The sequence below is a fragment of the Solea solea genome, chromosome 2 (assembly GCF_958295425.1).
Source record: "Solea solea chromosome 2, fSolSol10.1, whole genome shotgun sequence".
NCBI lineage: Eukaryota > Metazoa > Chordata > Actinopteri > Pleuronectiformes > Soleidae > Solea > Solea solea.
In genome coordinates, this window is record NC_081135.1 from 11,615,990 (window position 1) to 11,632,890 (window position 16,901).

At 39.1% G+C, this 16,901-nt stretch overlaps 1 protein-coding gene across 4 annotated transcripts in view; it reads right to left on the bottom strand.

Moving 5' to 3' along the window:
- Positions 1 to 15,990, bottom strand: part of LOC131455601 (protein FAM184A-like) — a 56,235-nt gene extending 40,245 nt beyond the window's left edge. For all 4 annotated transcript variants that reach the window (XM_058623343.1, XM_058623342.1, XM_058623344.1 and 1 more), the window contains exon 1: positions 15,660 to 15,990. In XM_058623343.1, coding sequence (XP_058479326.1) covers positions 15,660 to 15,833 — 174 coding nt within the window. In that variant the 5' untranslated portion in view covers positions 15,834 to 15,990. The remainder of the gene's footprint in view (positions 1 to 15,659) is intronic.
- Positions 15,991 to 16,901: the final 911 nt, after the last annotated feature.

Here is a 16,901-nt window from a genome sequence, read left to right on the forward strand (position 1 = left end):
TTGTTTCTGCAGTAGCTGAGAAACAAGAAGATTTCAATTTTAGTTTGTATTTCATTACATTAATTAGTAATTTTTATTGCTTTTAACTTACTCTATGGATACATCAGACCGTCTCTTTGGTCATCTGTGGGCATGGTGGATGTAAAATTGGGACTGAAGCTGAAATGCTTACTAGCATACATCAGGATGTGGTTATAGAAACCGTCCAACTCAGCAGTGGACTTGCAACTGTATATGTAATGCAAAAAAAACAAGCATTTCATTACATTTGAACAATAATCCAGCAGTGTAATCAAGAGGTAGACCTATGTCGATACAAAATCAAATTTTATTTCATACTATCCCTGTCTGTGTAAGTGTGTGTAGTACAGTACATGTGGAAAGTCAGCTCTTAACTCAGGAACAACATCACAACATGACCCCTGCTGGCCTCAAACATCCCCAGCAGTGTGGACTACACAGCTCTCACTGTATTTTCTCTAGGGCCAGTGCCTCTTGTCTAGCATGTCCTTTCACACCTCAAACAACTTACCTCCACTACAGATCACCCACCATGCCCCACTTACCTGGGATCCAGCTACACATCACTTTGTTGCCTTTAATAGCTAAATAGTTGGCACAATGAGCCTATATTATACTATACATGTAAAGACTAACTGCAGGCACTATGCAAAATAAAGGATTTATAATTCAAATCTATATTCAAGCATCTTCAAAATGTATGTGTTAAAATTCCAACGTATATGTATATGTAAAAGAAATAAATACTGATCTGCATCTTCTCTACAGAAAACCAAAGAATGTAGATCAAACCACGACCACCTCAGGACTAAAACATATATATTTCAGGGAAATGAAGCAGGAAACACTGATCAGAGCATGACCACATATTTAAGTACAATAAATAGTAGTTTTAATAGTTTTAAGAAGGACCCTAAACGCCATTATCCTATGAGAGCATATGCAATCTAAATCCTCACAACAAACAGTAAACAGACACCATTGTCTGGGAAGCTCAAACGTTATACAATTACAATTAGGTAGCAGACAAACTAATAAGCAGACAACTAATGATGTTACTTCAACGTCAATAACAAATAAGCACCAAGCTGCTCAACGGTAAACCACCACATCAAATATGTGCCGCACAGGCTGAGATAAATATCAGGAGAAACACTAAACAGACAAAATAGCTTGGATATTTCACGACTTTATAACCAAATAAGGCTAACTGCTAACTCATGGTGTTAGAATTATCATTTCTAATGAGCTAACAATAGCCCAAATCCTTCACCACAGAAGCACAACGTAAAAAAAGAAATAAAGATATACATCAATAACGAGTATTTACCTGTTGAGTGGAAAAGTGGCTGCTGCGGCATCAAGTTTCCTTCCTTTCAGGTCTCGCAATTCTCTCCATCTCTGGAAAGCTTCTCCAATGTTCACCCTCATTTAGTTGCATGCGCAATTTGATTCCTAGTGTTTTCCTTCAGATTCCTTTTCTTTGTTCATGTTTTGTGGCTTGTTGGTTTCTCCAGCGAATGCCGTTGTTTTGGAAGGTGAAATGGGCAGTTCCTGACAAAAGAGTCCATCACTGCCATCACATTTCCTTGAACGAGGTCAAGGCAGGGAAGCGACACAGTGTTGACGTGAGGAGAAGCACCAGAGAAGACATTTTATAACACAGACTATCTACTTTATGAAGTACTTTGAATGTATAGTGTCAGTTTTGGCAAACTTGTCATTTTTGTTTTTAATGAAAGCCCCAACTGCTACTTTAATGCATGCATATGAACATGTAAGTAGTACAAAAACTAAATATTTATGTATATTTGTGTCTGAACTGAATTCATAGACTTTGAATCAAAAATTAAATAAATAAAGAGAACAAGAAAAAACCTTTGCATCAAAGAATACAATTTTGTCACTTAGCAGCATTTATCAATGTTCAGAGAACACGTGTAAACTTTATTTATACTTATGTATAAATAAAATAAATGAACAATACTAACAACAGTACTGCTACAAACAGTTTTTTCTTTTCATCTTAAGAAAATGTATATATATCAACTTTTCTTGAACACAGAAAATCGGTATATAAAAGAGCGTATTCGCTTTTTCGAGAAAATAATCAACAGATAAATACTACACTTACTGTACTACAGCATCACAAATATCAGCTGTACACAGCAAAAGTCAATTTAAACTCTACTCTCTGTCACAAATGGATCTGTTAAAGGTCAAAACACTGAACCATTAATGTGTTTGGAAAATCTAAATAAAAAGTAGTGTATTTATTTACTCATTCCCCATTACATTTTTTCATTCATTCAACAACAGCAGCACCATCACACACATCACATGCCATACCATCACTGGAGCTGAAAAAGCTCCACAAATGACTGCTGTGAGAGAAAATTCTAATCTTCTAATCTTCCAGGGGTTCCCTCATTGGTCAACTCATCTGATAATCCAAAATCTCCATGACAACTGCGTTTGTGTTAAGCCATTGTTCAGTACAGTCATACTTCACATATGACTACAATAGGTGGAAGAAGAAGTAGTTCCTACTACAACTAGATCCTGATAGTACAGTTACTGTCCATAGATGATACACTACACATTTACCCCAAATGACTTGGATGGGCTGTGTCGATATTTCAGTATCAATCCCTACACCAATATCTGAGAGCACACACCTAAAGCTGGCAGGGACAGAAATCACAGTGAGGTAGTGTGGATGTGAGTCTTTGATTCTCAGCAGTGAGTCAGCCATGGAAATGTTCCTTCAATTATACATGATTATTGTAATGATGCTGCTATGCCTGCTGCTTTTCATCTCTCTCTGTCTCCTCACCCTTTTATCTTTTTCCTCTTTTTGTCCTTTCCTCCTCCTCCCCCCCTTCTCTTCCCCTTGGCTCTCCATCTCCCAGGAGTAATTGCATCGCTATTTATGTCTCCAGTCAAAAAAATGACTAAAGCTCGCTTTACATAAATGACCTCACAATGCAACATTATTTAAGTTAATGTGTGTTACATGTAGGAGGGTTTATTGGCAGTTTTGTTTTTCCTGGCATCTGATTTTTGGGTGCACAAAACACCATGTAGAGTGTTTTTACTGACTGGTATTGCTAACAATAGCTAGCTATTGTTAGCTAGCTATTGTTAGCAATATGTTCGCATCTGTGTTTTTTTCCTAATTTAAATGCACTAACTTCGGGGGTGATGTCACTCCTAGTTCCAACTTCCATGCCATGAAGTAAATGGAATGCAGACAAACGTGTGCGTTTTGTGTTTTGAAACAGAAGCTTACTAATAAGAACGTTATCCTTTCTGGTATGTTAAGGCCACCATACGGTCCTGACTTGCCTGGGAAAGAGAAGAGTGAGCAGAGGAGTCCTCTGTTTGTGCTCAAACTCAGTCTCACAATTAGATGTCATTAATTCTTCATTGGAATATCTATCCATCCATTATCTACCTCTTTATCCTCCACCGGAGGGTCAGGGGGGGCACCCTGGGCAGCTCACCAGTGCACTGGAATATACACTTATCAATTATTAGGAGAAACCAAATCAATTACCTGTATATATCATTTATAAAAACAAACATTTTTGCATTATTACATTCAAACCTTCCCACACATTGTTTCAGTTATTTTCCTATAGAGCTCCAGACATCACTTGACTGACAGAACGCCGCTCATCCCATAGACTTATACAGTAGGCAGCACCTAAATCAGGCAATATCTCAGAAAACTCGTCTCTTAGTCGGCTGTTTTCATCATGAAGATTGAAGATAGCTATTGTGCCCCAGGACAGGCTAACGGGATAATGGGAGAACATTTGACCATTTTACAGAGGTGAATCACTGCCATCAAATGTGCTCCCAGCGAGCTGAAGACGCAGCAATAGTAAAGACGGCTTCACATAAAGGCAAGTCTATAAAAATAAGTTTTAAGAAGAGATTTAAAAGATGACAATGATTTAGCAAGCCTTATCTCTGCGGACAGGCCGTTCCAAAGCCAAGGCGCTCTGTCAGAGTAGACGGGGTCACCATGTCTGTGATATATTCAGGGGCTGGACCTTGACGAGCCTTAAAAGTGATCAGTAAAATCTTAAAATCAATTCTAAAACATACAGTGAAGCCAAGATTGGAGTAATGTGACGTTGTCTTTTAAACCTGGTGAGAAGCCTGGCTGCTGAGTTCTGAACCAGCTGGAGGCGGGAGAGGGATTTGTGATTGATGCCGGTTGGAATGCAGTTGCAGTAATCTAAATGGGAGAATATGAGGGCGTGGACTACTTTTTCTAGGTCAGGCTGTGATAGAATATTTTTGATTTTTGAGATGGTTCTGATGTGGACTAAACAACTTTGTTGATGTGAGGGGTGAAGGTGAAGTCTGAGTCAAAGATGATACCTAGGTTTCTGGCAGTGGGCTTAATGTTACTGGATAACGGACCAAGGCTGATGGGACTAGAGATGGTCTTAAGCAGTATTATATCCAATTTGGAGATGTTTAAATGGAGACAGTCTAAAACAGCAACCAGGCTTCTCGGATCGTTGGGTCTCAGCGTGAGGTATATCTGTGTGTCGTCAGCATAGCAATGGAAAGAGACATTATGTGGCTGGATATTTTGGTAATAGGTAAGCAATGGGATTAAACACCAAGCTTTGGATTTCATGGTGAACTCTCAATTAATAATGGACTCAGTCGAACTGACTGAAAGTCTGCAATTGTTTACATTACAATGCCCGTTGCTTATGTTGACACTTGATGTGGCAAAAATGCCTGTTACACTTTAAATCCAGGCAGGGCCGGCTCTACCTAATTTTGTGCCCTAGGCGAGATTGCTCTCCGGTGCCCCCCCCCCCCCCGTCCAAGGGCTTGGACGGCCTTTTCATGTCGTTAATAACAAAAGCTTCACCTGTCTGTGACCTGACCTCTGATCCCTGCTCTGACCCTGAGGTCACCCGTCATGTGATTCAGCAGCACCACATTTTAGGAACATTATTGTTTATTCGTTTGTTAATATTTGTTATTTTCAAGAGAGAACACACAAATGAGGGCGACTGGGAATAGAAAATCATTTTTATTTTCATTGTTTTAAAAATTTAAAACAATGAAAATTTGTTTTCATTGAAAAAAAAAAAAAAATCTGGAGGAGATCTCCAGCAGATGGCGCTCTAGGCGACCGCCTATATCGCCTATGCCAAGAGCCGGCCCTGAATCCAGGGATATCAACCAATATGTCGCAAAAGTTGACAGAGTGAATATCTGATGCTTATGTCCCCTGTGTGCTTTTTATGAGTTTAGAAACTTTCCAAGTATGCAAGTACATACTCGACAAATGTATTAATTTTTTTTCTTTTACTTTTTCGAGACTGATGAAATTGTCATTCCGTTAAAGTACATCCCCAAAGTTGGAGATAGAGCCAATACTTATAGGTTATGGACAAAGTCTGTCTGACACTTTCAAAAAAGTGGACAGGACACATAAAAAAGCCAAATAGAAAGTGAGACAAACTGAGGTTGGCTGGATAGATTTTGATGAAGAAGAGGAAAGGTACAAACAGGTGAAGTCTGTGAGGAGGAACGAGGCATATTTCTATTGACAAAGACAAAACAGTGGCAGATATCAAAGCTATGGAGGAAGATCTTTTTTCCCCAAAGACTGTAAAAAAAAATAAAATAAACGCTTTTCACAATATTCAACTCATATTGAGAGCTCAACGGTGGATGTTGATGTGTCCAATACAGTAGAAGAGTTATATAACCAAAGAAAGGTAAAACGTCTGAGACTTTAGCTGTGCACCAAAAAGAAAACAGGTCAGCAGCCCTCAGTAGGAGCAGAGGATGATCACACCATAAGCCAGTCCTCAGAGGTAGATCTCACTGACAATGAACATAATCGGGCTGTTAAGGATCTGTTGGTGGAAAACAGAAATTCATAATCACCAAACCACCATGGAATTATGCACATGAATGCAAGCCAGTCCCTGCGAGGACACACTGCTCCCTGTTTGGGCACAGATAAGACACATAGTGATCATTCAGGCCCCAATGTATGTCATTAAGTTCCCTTCCACCAGAAGGACTGCATCATTTCATTGCACAAAATAAACAACTGTAAAAAAAGGTGAAGGAGCTTCTAGACTTGGCTGGACCTTCACCTTACCTGAAAAGGTACATAGGGCAATTTGATTGCAACAATCTTCAATCTTCAAGCCAATTGATTAAGCATGTTTTATATTATTGTTACAGTTGTTTTCAATGTGTTTAAAATGAGTTGTTTACACAACCTGTTTACACTTTAAAGAAGTTACTGTCCAGGATGCTATTGTCCTTGGTAGATTCTCTAAAATATATATATATATATATATATATATATATATATATATATATATATATATATATATACTTTTAAACAGAAGTACCAAAATGTACAACAGGAATCTGCCAGTATGCTTTTGTCCACTTAAATTGCCTCAAAACTGGGGACAAACCACATCCCCCAGATGAGAACATCAAGTGACTGAGACATGACACCAGTACAAGGAAAAACCAGAGTGCAAAATCTGCTCATGTGCTCAATAAATACAATTTGACTTGACTAACAAAAATAACAGGCTTTGTTGAATTCTGTAAAGTAAATGTGCTTGTTACTTATAAAATCTGCAAGATAAAACTAACATATGTGTAGGATTAAGTGTTTTGGGGGAAAAATAGTGGCCACTAATTCTTTTTCTCCCATGTCATGTCTGGGGCTCCGTACAGGACAGAGTGATTCAGCTAGAACGTCTCCAGACAGATTCATATAACTCTAGGTCATTCAAAATTAATTTAAGGAGATTCTGTGAGACCAGCTCATTAAGTTTAAGATCTGCTTTTGTAAAGTTGTTCCAGGCTGATGGAGCAGCAAAGTTCTTTCCCAGTTCAGTGCAGACATTTGGGCCAATTAATAAAAATAAGTCCTGAGAGTATGGGTGCCATAACTTGGAAATTATCTAGGACCCTATAAGTATGGATGTACTGTATCAAGACAAGGATTGTTTTATAGATGTAAACAAATATACCAGTGATATGATCTACTAACAGAAAACAAAAGGCAGTGTAGTCAAGGGTTTAAGGGTTTTGTGATGAATGTCAATGCTCCATAATAGTGTGCAGTTGATAGGCAATGTAATGATACTTGCCTGCATATTCTACACCATAATCAAGCAGTGACAGAAAAAAGTCACCTTTTGCCTTCAAAAAAAGGCCTTAACAAGTTGCTACATTGCTGTAACAGTCTGTGATATGTAAAAAATACATAAGTAATACATTTGCATTACAAAAGTATGCATTACTTTTGTAATACATACAAAAGTAATGCAATTACTGTAATGTATTACTTTAAAATTAAATAAATTAAATTAAATGTGTCATTAATTAATTAATTAATTAAATACATTTAATTAATGTGAGGAATGCGTGTGCTAGCGATCCACAAATGCAGAATCCCATTTCACAAACGCAGTTTTCAGTTTTACAAATGTCATATTATTTACAAATACACATTTATATTTGTAAAAATCAATATACAAGTTACAAATGGGATTTTTTTATTTGTGGATATCAAAACACGCATGCAAATCAAGAAATACTTGGATCACCCTCTGCACATATACAGATATTATTGGAACAAATTTAACCCCATACATGTCACGATATAGATTAAATATCAATAAATTGCTCAGCCCGGTTTATGATTGATATTGATATTGATATGGTTCAGTAATTACAGTATGAAAATGTCTAGAGTTATCTTCCTATTGTTATCAACCAACTCAGCCCATCCACTGCAAACTGAAAATGTTCTTCCCTTGATGTGACAAGTCTCACAATGGAGGAAAACAGGGAGAGTGACAGCCAATATCCCCTCCCTCTCCTCTACACCAGAGTGTTTGAGTCGGATGTTTTCAAGCCTGAGGCTCTAATTGAACCAAGCCTGAAGGCAACACATCCGTTTGGAGACCCACGGTTACACTCACGTATCCTGAACGGCCATTTTGTGCCACAATCCTAATTGCCAGTGACATTTTTCAATTTGTTTCCGGACAGGGGAAAATTGATCCTCCCAGTTTTGGCTCAATGTTTCTTTACACCTGAGTCCAGGAGAGTACACGCACAGAGGAATGACCTCTGCTCAAAGCAGGAAAAGCAGGAAAGGTAACTTGGCTTGTAACTGGAAGGTTGCTAGTTCAAATACGGACAGGTCAAAGGGCTGAGGTAGGAGCAAGGGAGGTCTTGTGAAGTCTTGGTAGAAACACGTATTGTTTTACGGGCCCATAAACATCATGGCCCTTCAAAAAAGAAGCAGGAAACCATTGTTAGAGGAAACGAGGAAGAGGAAATAACTGTCTGACCAAGGGAGGGCCACACATGAGTAAACCTTGGACAGGGCTTTTTTTTTTACAGATGGTGAAAATTAAAAACACAGAAGCATACAAAACGGATGCCAGCACGGTCATGGCTCCACAGATGGTATTTGCGGGTTCTGTTGAAAACAAATGCACATGGCCAGGAGAGGGAAGTGAGGGGGAGCATCAACAGTGAGGATAACGCAGTAGATAATGGATGGATGGGTGGATGCTTACAGTGATGTAAAAAAAATATGTACTCCTCTAAGAAAGAGGCAAAAAAAAGTGACCAGACTTGCAAAGTTCCATTAGTACAATTTAAAAAAAAAAAAAAAAATTGTCTGTTTTTAAAGTAAGAATATTTTGACTGTTTTCTCATATACACTTCAAGTAGTATGTCTTCTTACATAAGCAGGGCAATGACATCGCTTATTAATTGATTACTAAATTAATCACCAACTATTTTAAATATCAATTATTCAGTTTGAGTGTGTTTTTTAAATTATTTATTTTTGTTCTATATTTGCTCATATTACAAATAAATCATTCATCTTGAATATGTTTGGGTTTTGAGCAAGACAATAAATATGACAAAATCTTAATTTTGAAGTTTAGGAAACACCCATCAACATTTTTCAACATTTTCTTGAAAATAATCAATAGATAAATTGATTATGAAAATAATCCTCAATCGCAGCCCTAGTATGCAGTGTCCTTCATCCAAGTTTTAGTTTTAATCCCTCCCGACTGACAATTACAACATTCTTTCGAGGAAAAGTAAGGGCTTTCTTAGGTGTCACTAATTCTTACACACTGGACCTTTAAATTAATTTTAAGAGGGCAAAAGAGGGTTGTTTGTGAGACCGCCATGACCTTTAGCCACCCAAATACAAGTAAACATCTGCTGACAATTGTTGTTGTTGTTGTTGTTGTTGTTTTTTAAACAATTACTCTAAAAATAAGTTGACTAAGGAAGAGACACTGGCACAAACAATTGAAAGGGGTCATGGTGTTCATGTATTACTTAATGACAGCAGTCAATATAAAAAATGAATAATTATTTGAACTATACACTGAACTAAACATTGGAACATTTATTTTTATGACAATTATCCTCAGAGTGTGCAGCTTTTACTTACTTATTGTCATCTGGTGGTGACTGGACTTTTACTGCTTGTCAAGGGCACTTGGGCTCTTAATATACTGGCAGGGTATACTATGCATGTTATACTATATATACATGTATATATACATTTATGTATACTATACATAAGCATGTCAATAATATCAATACTGATGTATTGACATTATTGACATGCTTCCACCCACAGACTAACATACAGTACCAGCCAAGCCTCTCCATAATAAGACTAACTGGGTGGGGAGTTCTTGGTAATGAAGTATGCTAATGTTTGCTAGGTTAGCTTGTTAGCACAGCAACTCCAAGGTTCAGAGAAGCTGGAAAGTGACATGCTTAACATTAGATTACCGTCTCTTCCAACTGAGTCTTGAGCTTGATGCAGTGTCTATGCACGAGACAAGGTGTCTAGTTGATGTGCATGACTCAAATGCTGGCAGGTATATTGATCATGAAATCAGAATTTTCTTGTGTTGAATTATTAATTAATTCATTCATTCATTCATTCAATCATGTCACTTGTTTAAGGTATATGTTAACATATAAAAAAAAGTCGCTTTTTCTCTATGGAGTGGGCGATATGGCAAAAAAAACGATGACGATTTTATCATGATTTATTTACCCTGGTTTTTAATAATTTATGTTTAGTTATTTTTCAAGTTTACTGAACAGTGCAACCAATGTTGTTATGTTAAAACATAGCCCTAAAAGAAAAAATATAATGTCCCAGCCCGTGTCTATACTTCCGGTCCATTGAGCTGTCGCTCCAAAACAGAGTAGCAAATCAGCAAGCAGATTCCTTAGGCCCGCCCACAGTCCGAGCCAACGAAATTCCAATCATTGCAAAACAAAAAGTGTATTTTCAAACAAATAAAATACAATGAGTGAGTGCGGCAAAGAAAATAGGAGAACGTGTGTTCTAAGGAGAAATACATACACGATGAAAACCCATGCTCAGTGCAGAACAGATGAGGAAAGATGGTAAAACTGACAACAGGACACCCAAGTAAAATGATACTCAGGCTAAAGGGCATTTCCTTCTGACGATCACTATTGACTGAACGACAGAATAACGATTGGAGAAGACCGCTGCAGCATTTTCCTCTAGCATCATCTTCTCTGATAAAATGATTCAATTAAACCTAACTCTCAGACCAGCAGCCAGTGTCAGGAAGTGGGAAAACACTCTTTGCAAACCAGAGGCACACAGTGAGTATGTGCTTTCCTTGTCCTACCTGTCATGCTGTACAATTGTTTTTGTATGTGTTTCTTCTTTTGTTGTTGTACCACATCACAACTACAGTCAAACACACCGCGGGCAACAACGAGGGCTCCACAGTGCTTTCCTGTGATGTTTGGGAACAAGCTGGGTACAAACTTCTGTTTTGCTCTGGAAAGACATTATGGCTGTACCTCAAATCTTCCTATCGATGCACCATAAAAACCAAAGGGATACTTTCATGCTGCCTTTCTTTCTTTCTTAACAGCACAGACTGCAGACCTTGGCACATGCTATATGTCCAAGGTTGTGTCCTCTTAAAGGCCCACAAACCTCAGCAAATCCTGCCAGTCGACATAAATCTCATCTCAGTGAGGCCTCTGGTGATTTACTGATGTGAAGTCTCTGTGGTTTTAGTAAATCCGCCCCTCTGAAAGAGTCGGTTGCTTTTAAATGGATTTAACAATATGCAATAGCTGTTCTCACTTCATATTTCTTTCCTTCTCATGTGCACACATTATTTTCCACACTACACTAATCAAGACAAAGTGATGGAGAGGTGAGGTAATTATACGTTTGATTAAATAACGATTGAATGCATGCTCATGCCCTCTTAACTTGACGTCATCTTCTAATCTCATTTGCAGAGATGAAGACTGACAAAATCAACTTGTAAAAAATGCTAATCTATTTATTTGCTAATCAGTGTTTTCAACAATCTCGACTGTGGCTTTCCCCCATAGGGCTGTCACTTTATCTACAAATCAAGTTCAAACTAATTCATAATGACCCTTAATTGTTAGAATAAATTTGAACCCATTATTTTATTTACAATTATTATAATTGCTACTTTGTTTACAGTGGTGCTAGTGTGGAATAACCAATCCCCGAAAGGTTAATCACTGACAACAGGAGGAAGCTTCAACAGCTAAAATATAATTATGTTACATCGGTTAAAACATAAAACCAATAGTCATGGTAAACGGCTGTTTCCCAACCTCTACCAACTTGCTGTGGGTTTTTTTGTGCACCCCAGCATCATCGGTACCCCTGCAAACAAACTATCATTTCCAAATAGAGGCATTGCTTAAACCACTGTAAGTGGGCTTGGTCAGGTTAATGGCGGGAAAATAAAACAAAGCACAGGAACAGGAAGTGGAAAGCAGGCAATGACCAAAATCAAACAAAACCCACACATCATTAAAATAGAGCCAGGAGTTTCTGTCATGTACTGTCAGGCCTGCATTTGAAGCTGACATTGTGATATGATATGGTAGGAAACTGTAAATGCACCCTCTGCTGGATTTGAAGGGGTAAAAATATGAGCTTATGAGATGCAGCCTGCAGCGCGTAAATACAGTTTGAATGTGAACTTTAAATCCCTTGTTCAAAATAAAATAAAATGTCTATATTTGGCTGGTTGCTAATGCCAAATTGAGGTTTTTGGAGGCAATTATGGCATTCATTTAATAGCTAATTGAGGAAAATTGGTACTAAAAACATTTCGTGAACATGGGCAAAATTTGTTATCAGACATCTGCAGATCAGACATTACAGGATGATGCTCCAGCTTTGGGGCGAGCCTTGAAAATGAACCAAGGCACAGCCATCACCCAAGAATACATTGATCGCGTCCACTACATGGTGATGGATCACTTGGCACATTCTGAAGAAGACCCAGCTGGTTTTCTTGAAAGTTTGCTAGGATGAGTGTTGGTTTCCACCACTTTGATCAGAGACGAAAAGGCAGTCCATGCAGTAGAAATGCCTGCTGTTGAGGACTTCTTTGACCTTCCAAGTGCTGCAACACTGAAGGAAGAAGTATGTAGACCACCACAGAGGAGACTATTGGCCCTTTTCCACTATGGTCCAAGCTCTGCTCTCCTCGCTACAGCACGGTTTAGGTTGGTTTTCCAAAAAAAGTACCTACGCAATGTGGGCGGAGTCATCACTGCACGGCTGCATGAAACTGCCACACACACAATGCAGTTGTTTTCAGTGTAACTGAATCATTAGAATCAGTTAATTAAAAAATATTTGTTCAGTACTTCCTCCATGACCGGAGCACAGTCATTTGACTGAAATACAACGGCAGGGTTTGTGATGCCACTCACCGGTCGTGATCAGCAGTGCTGGATACACCAGACTCCTCTGTTAAACATTGAGATTAGAGACATTTCCCTGGTAATTGTTGGAGATTATTCCCTGTTTTTACAATTGTTAAGTAGTTTTAACTGATCTACAGTTCGGCTTGTGTTGGACGTCTCTTCCTGTGACCGGCAGTCTGGCGACGTCACGCATAGTTTCGCCTCAGCTCGCTTGGAAGAGCAGGTACTTAAAAAAGTAGTAGTCATAGGTCAGCCTATGAACTTTTCAGCTCACCCTCCTACAGTTGCAGAGAGAATCAATGCAGATGATTCAATGAGGCTCAGGCCCGGGAACTGAAAGAAACCACTCGCACAAATCACTTAGACACATAAAAGCTGGGAATGAATCCCATTCACTGTTTCCACAGAAGAGCAACACATGCACCACATGAAGCATGAGCCGTAAACAGATATTGTTGGCCATCACATACTGAGACACAAGGAAAACCACGAGGCAGTGCCACAACACTTTCATTTTTTAAAAAGCAAAGAGATCTGAACACTACAAAGTGCTCTTGGCTAAGAGGCTTCAGAATAGAACAGCGATAAAGCAGTGAATCATAATCTAATCCCTGAAATAACTTGAAAGCATACATTTTTAATGGCCTTTCAAGAGGAGGGACCTCCATGACTTCTTTAGACAAAGACCTAACCTGGAAATATAGTATGAAATACTACATACAACCCTACTAACAATAATCATAAATACAGTTACACATAAAACAGATCACAACTAGAGCTACAACTAAGGATCATTTCCATAATTGATACATCTGCTATTATTAATCGATTAATATTATTTCCTTGATTAATTGAGAAATCGTTTGGTCCATAAAATGTCAGCTTTCTTACATGTGTGATGATTATGGTGCTGTTTTAATGCTATTGTTAATGTCAGTGACTTGCGATTACACCTCTGACCTGAACTCCTGTTTTGAAGCCTTCAGTATCGCAATTTGGTCAGTGCCATGTTGACTATTTTCCTCTAAATGGGCACATAATTTACGATCTTTCTATTAAAGAAGATCTGCAAACTAGTGACATGAATGGACTATTCATGTTTCAGGAAAATGTTTATTTGCATTATAAATCAAGTGAGAAGTTGAAGCTCATTTTCTCATAGACTTCTATTCAAAAGACTCGTTTTTGCAACGAGCACAGAGGCCTCCTGGTGGCTATTCAATATATTCTTACTTCCTGAGTGACTTCAACAAGGAGACCAAACAACTTTTGTGGTCTATCATGTCACGATTTGAATTACTTATTAACATTATCAACAGCACAGCTATAGCATTAGTCTATTCATTGCAAATAGCCATCAGTAGAAGGGAATAATATGGCGTCACATTTATGTCAAAAGTCACGAGAGCAGTAAAACATGCTCCAGAGCAAATAATATGACTGCACGCGCACAGATATTAACATCGCGCTCGCAATATAGGTCCCTCACACGCATAGAGAAACAACCTAGAGCAGTTCAGACAGCTGTCACTACAAGACGTGTGGATATGGTGCAATATTACTTAATGAAACTAACATCAAATATAAGCTTTAATGTGAGTTGTTGTCTGTGCAGTTGTTTATTTGGAGTCAGAGCCATTTTATGAACATTACAAATTCTTGGCTCCAGGCTAACATTCACTTACTCGATTCCTCTCCACTCCGGAAAGTCTAGTAGTGATAGCTGTCAATCAAATACAAGAAGGTCCTTGTGGGTGTTGCAATCAAAGGGGTGCCAAATAGCTCAGTCAGTAGAGCTGGTGCCCCGTACGGCAAAGGACCCATTGCAATGACCTGGGTTTGATTCCAACCTGCTGTCCTCTGTCTTCCCCTTTCACGCTTCACTGTCATATCCATTTAACAATTAAAGCAATGAATCCATTACCAACGTAGTTTGCAATTAATATAGTAATGGCAAAAATTTATTTCTGATCTGGAAATACATTTCCAGAGGGGAGTCGACCGATATTGGGCCGATTAAAAACACCAGATGACATTGATGATATTTAGACCCAATATGCAAACTCCAACTCAAAACTTTGTTTTTTGATATTTAAACTTCTTACATGAAATTTAAATAAAAAATAAAATAAATCAATAAAGTGATGCATCAACTGTCCTACAGTTCTGGAATTGCCCTCTTATAAGAGCTACATGCAAGAAATATTAATTTCTGTCCGTGCATGCATGGTGTGTAGCTCTGCAGCGGGACAGTATCACCATGTCTGTTATGTAAAATCATTTTTGTTTCACTTTGCCCTCCTAGTGTGGTTGAAATGGAGGATTTGTTTACATATTCATCCACATTTGTACTAGGTTTTGGAAACACGGCAGCTGCCAACATTAAACCTCCCCCTGCTCCTCTGTAGTATCTGTGCGTATGCTTCACTGGTTTCAGGTGGACTACAACAAAGAAGCAGAGCTGCCAAAAACCACTGCATCAAGACAAGATTACATAATAATAACAGCTCCCCTCAGCTGGTGTGTGGCAGTGGCCAAAACACTGGCACAGGTTACAAGAAGCTCCATCACATGCAACACATTCCTCTGAGCATCAGTGAGATTAAAGAGCAGAGTAAGTCTGCAGAGGGAAGTGGCACCACAACCTCCTCACAGCTGCACATGAAACTCAGCATCGTGCTGCGTTTAATGACCTGTTTTTAAAGCTGGGATTCAGAAGTATTATAAGCACCACCTGCAGCACTGACATACCAGCACACCCTCCACCCTCTGCGTGTTTACATGAAACAGCTCACCTTGGTCAGTTGTGCTATCTTCTTACTCATCTTCAGATGCAGGTCTTGTGTGTATTCCAGCGCCACACTGCCGTCGTAAAACATGCTTGAAGAAGTGGGAGAGGTTGTTGTGTATTTGGTGCTGCCCGTGCTGGAGGTGATGTACGGAGGCTGCCAGCCCGCCCCCGCCGCCATCTTCACCGGGAACAAAACCCAAACGCGTGAGCTCTAAAAGGAAAAACAGGTGCTGCGAAGCGTTAAAACCGCGCCATTGTTGAATTAGAGGTTTATCTTCGGCTTCAGCGACGGAGGAAGACGAGGAGTCGCGACCACGGGGCGCGACACCGTCCCGCTCGCGCGCGTCGGAAACGGGAGCGAGCGCGCGAGGAGATCACAGGAGCGGAGACGCGCGCCAGATGCTCATCCAATATGGACAGCTAGGAGCGCCATCTATCGCGTATGGGAGCGCATTTCTGCCAAACCAGAAAATAAAGCAAAATTGGTATCACATGTACATTCCTGCCATAGAATGAAAACATTTGGGTTTGACACCAAAAGATGAACATTTCAGCTCGCTCTTCCAGGTATTTACATCTGGATCTGATACACAACATAGAATATAGCACCTTTTGTTTGAACCCACCCATTTTTCATGTGAGCAAAAGTATTGAAACATGTGACTGATAGGTGTGTTGTTGCCCCGGTGTGTCCTATTACATTGTTTATTCAAACAATAAACAGCACTGAATGTTTATACTCTGTTTCAGATTGGGTAGGATAGGTTTTGCATGTGCAGACTGCATTTGCAAGTGGAACCAACATGAAAACCAGAGAGCTGTCTATGAGTGGAAAAACAAGCAATTGTGAATTTGAGAGAAGATGGGAAATCAATCAGAGCCATAGCACAAACGTTGGCCATAGCCATTACAACCATTTCGAATGTCCCGAAGAAGAAAGAAACCACTGGTGTACGAAGCAGCACATGTCCAACAGGTAGACCAAGGAAAACATGAAAAATAAAGGCATTGGCCTCACTGTTCCAATACTTTTGGAGGGCACTGTATCACACCACATCCATATCCATCTTCAATGCTGACATAGGGTGAAATTCAGGGTACACCTGGACCAGTCAGTATCACATAATAACAGATCAAATGAAAGGTGTGCAGAATCTCTGTGAAATGTTTTTCATTCATCAGAAATTGAAGATGTATCAATTACAGTTTATAATATTTTTTTCATTAACCTAGAATGAGTCTTATA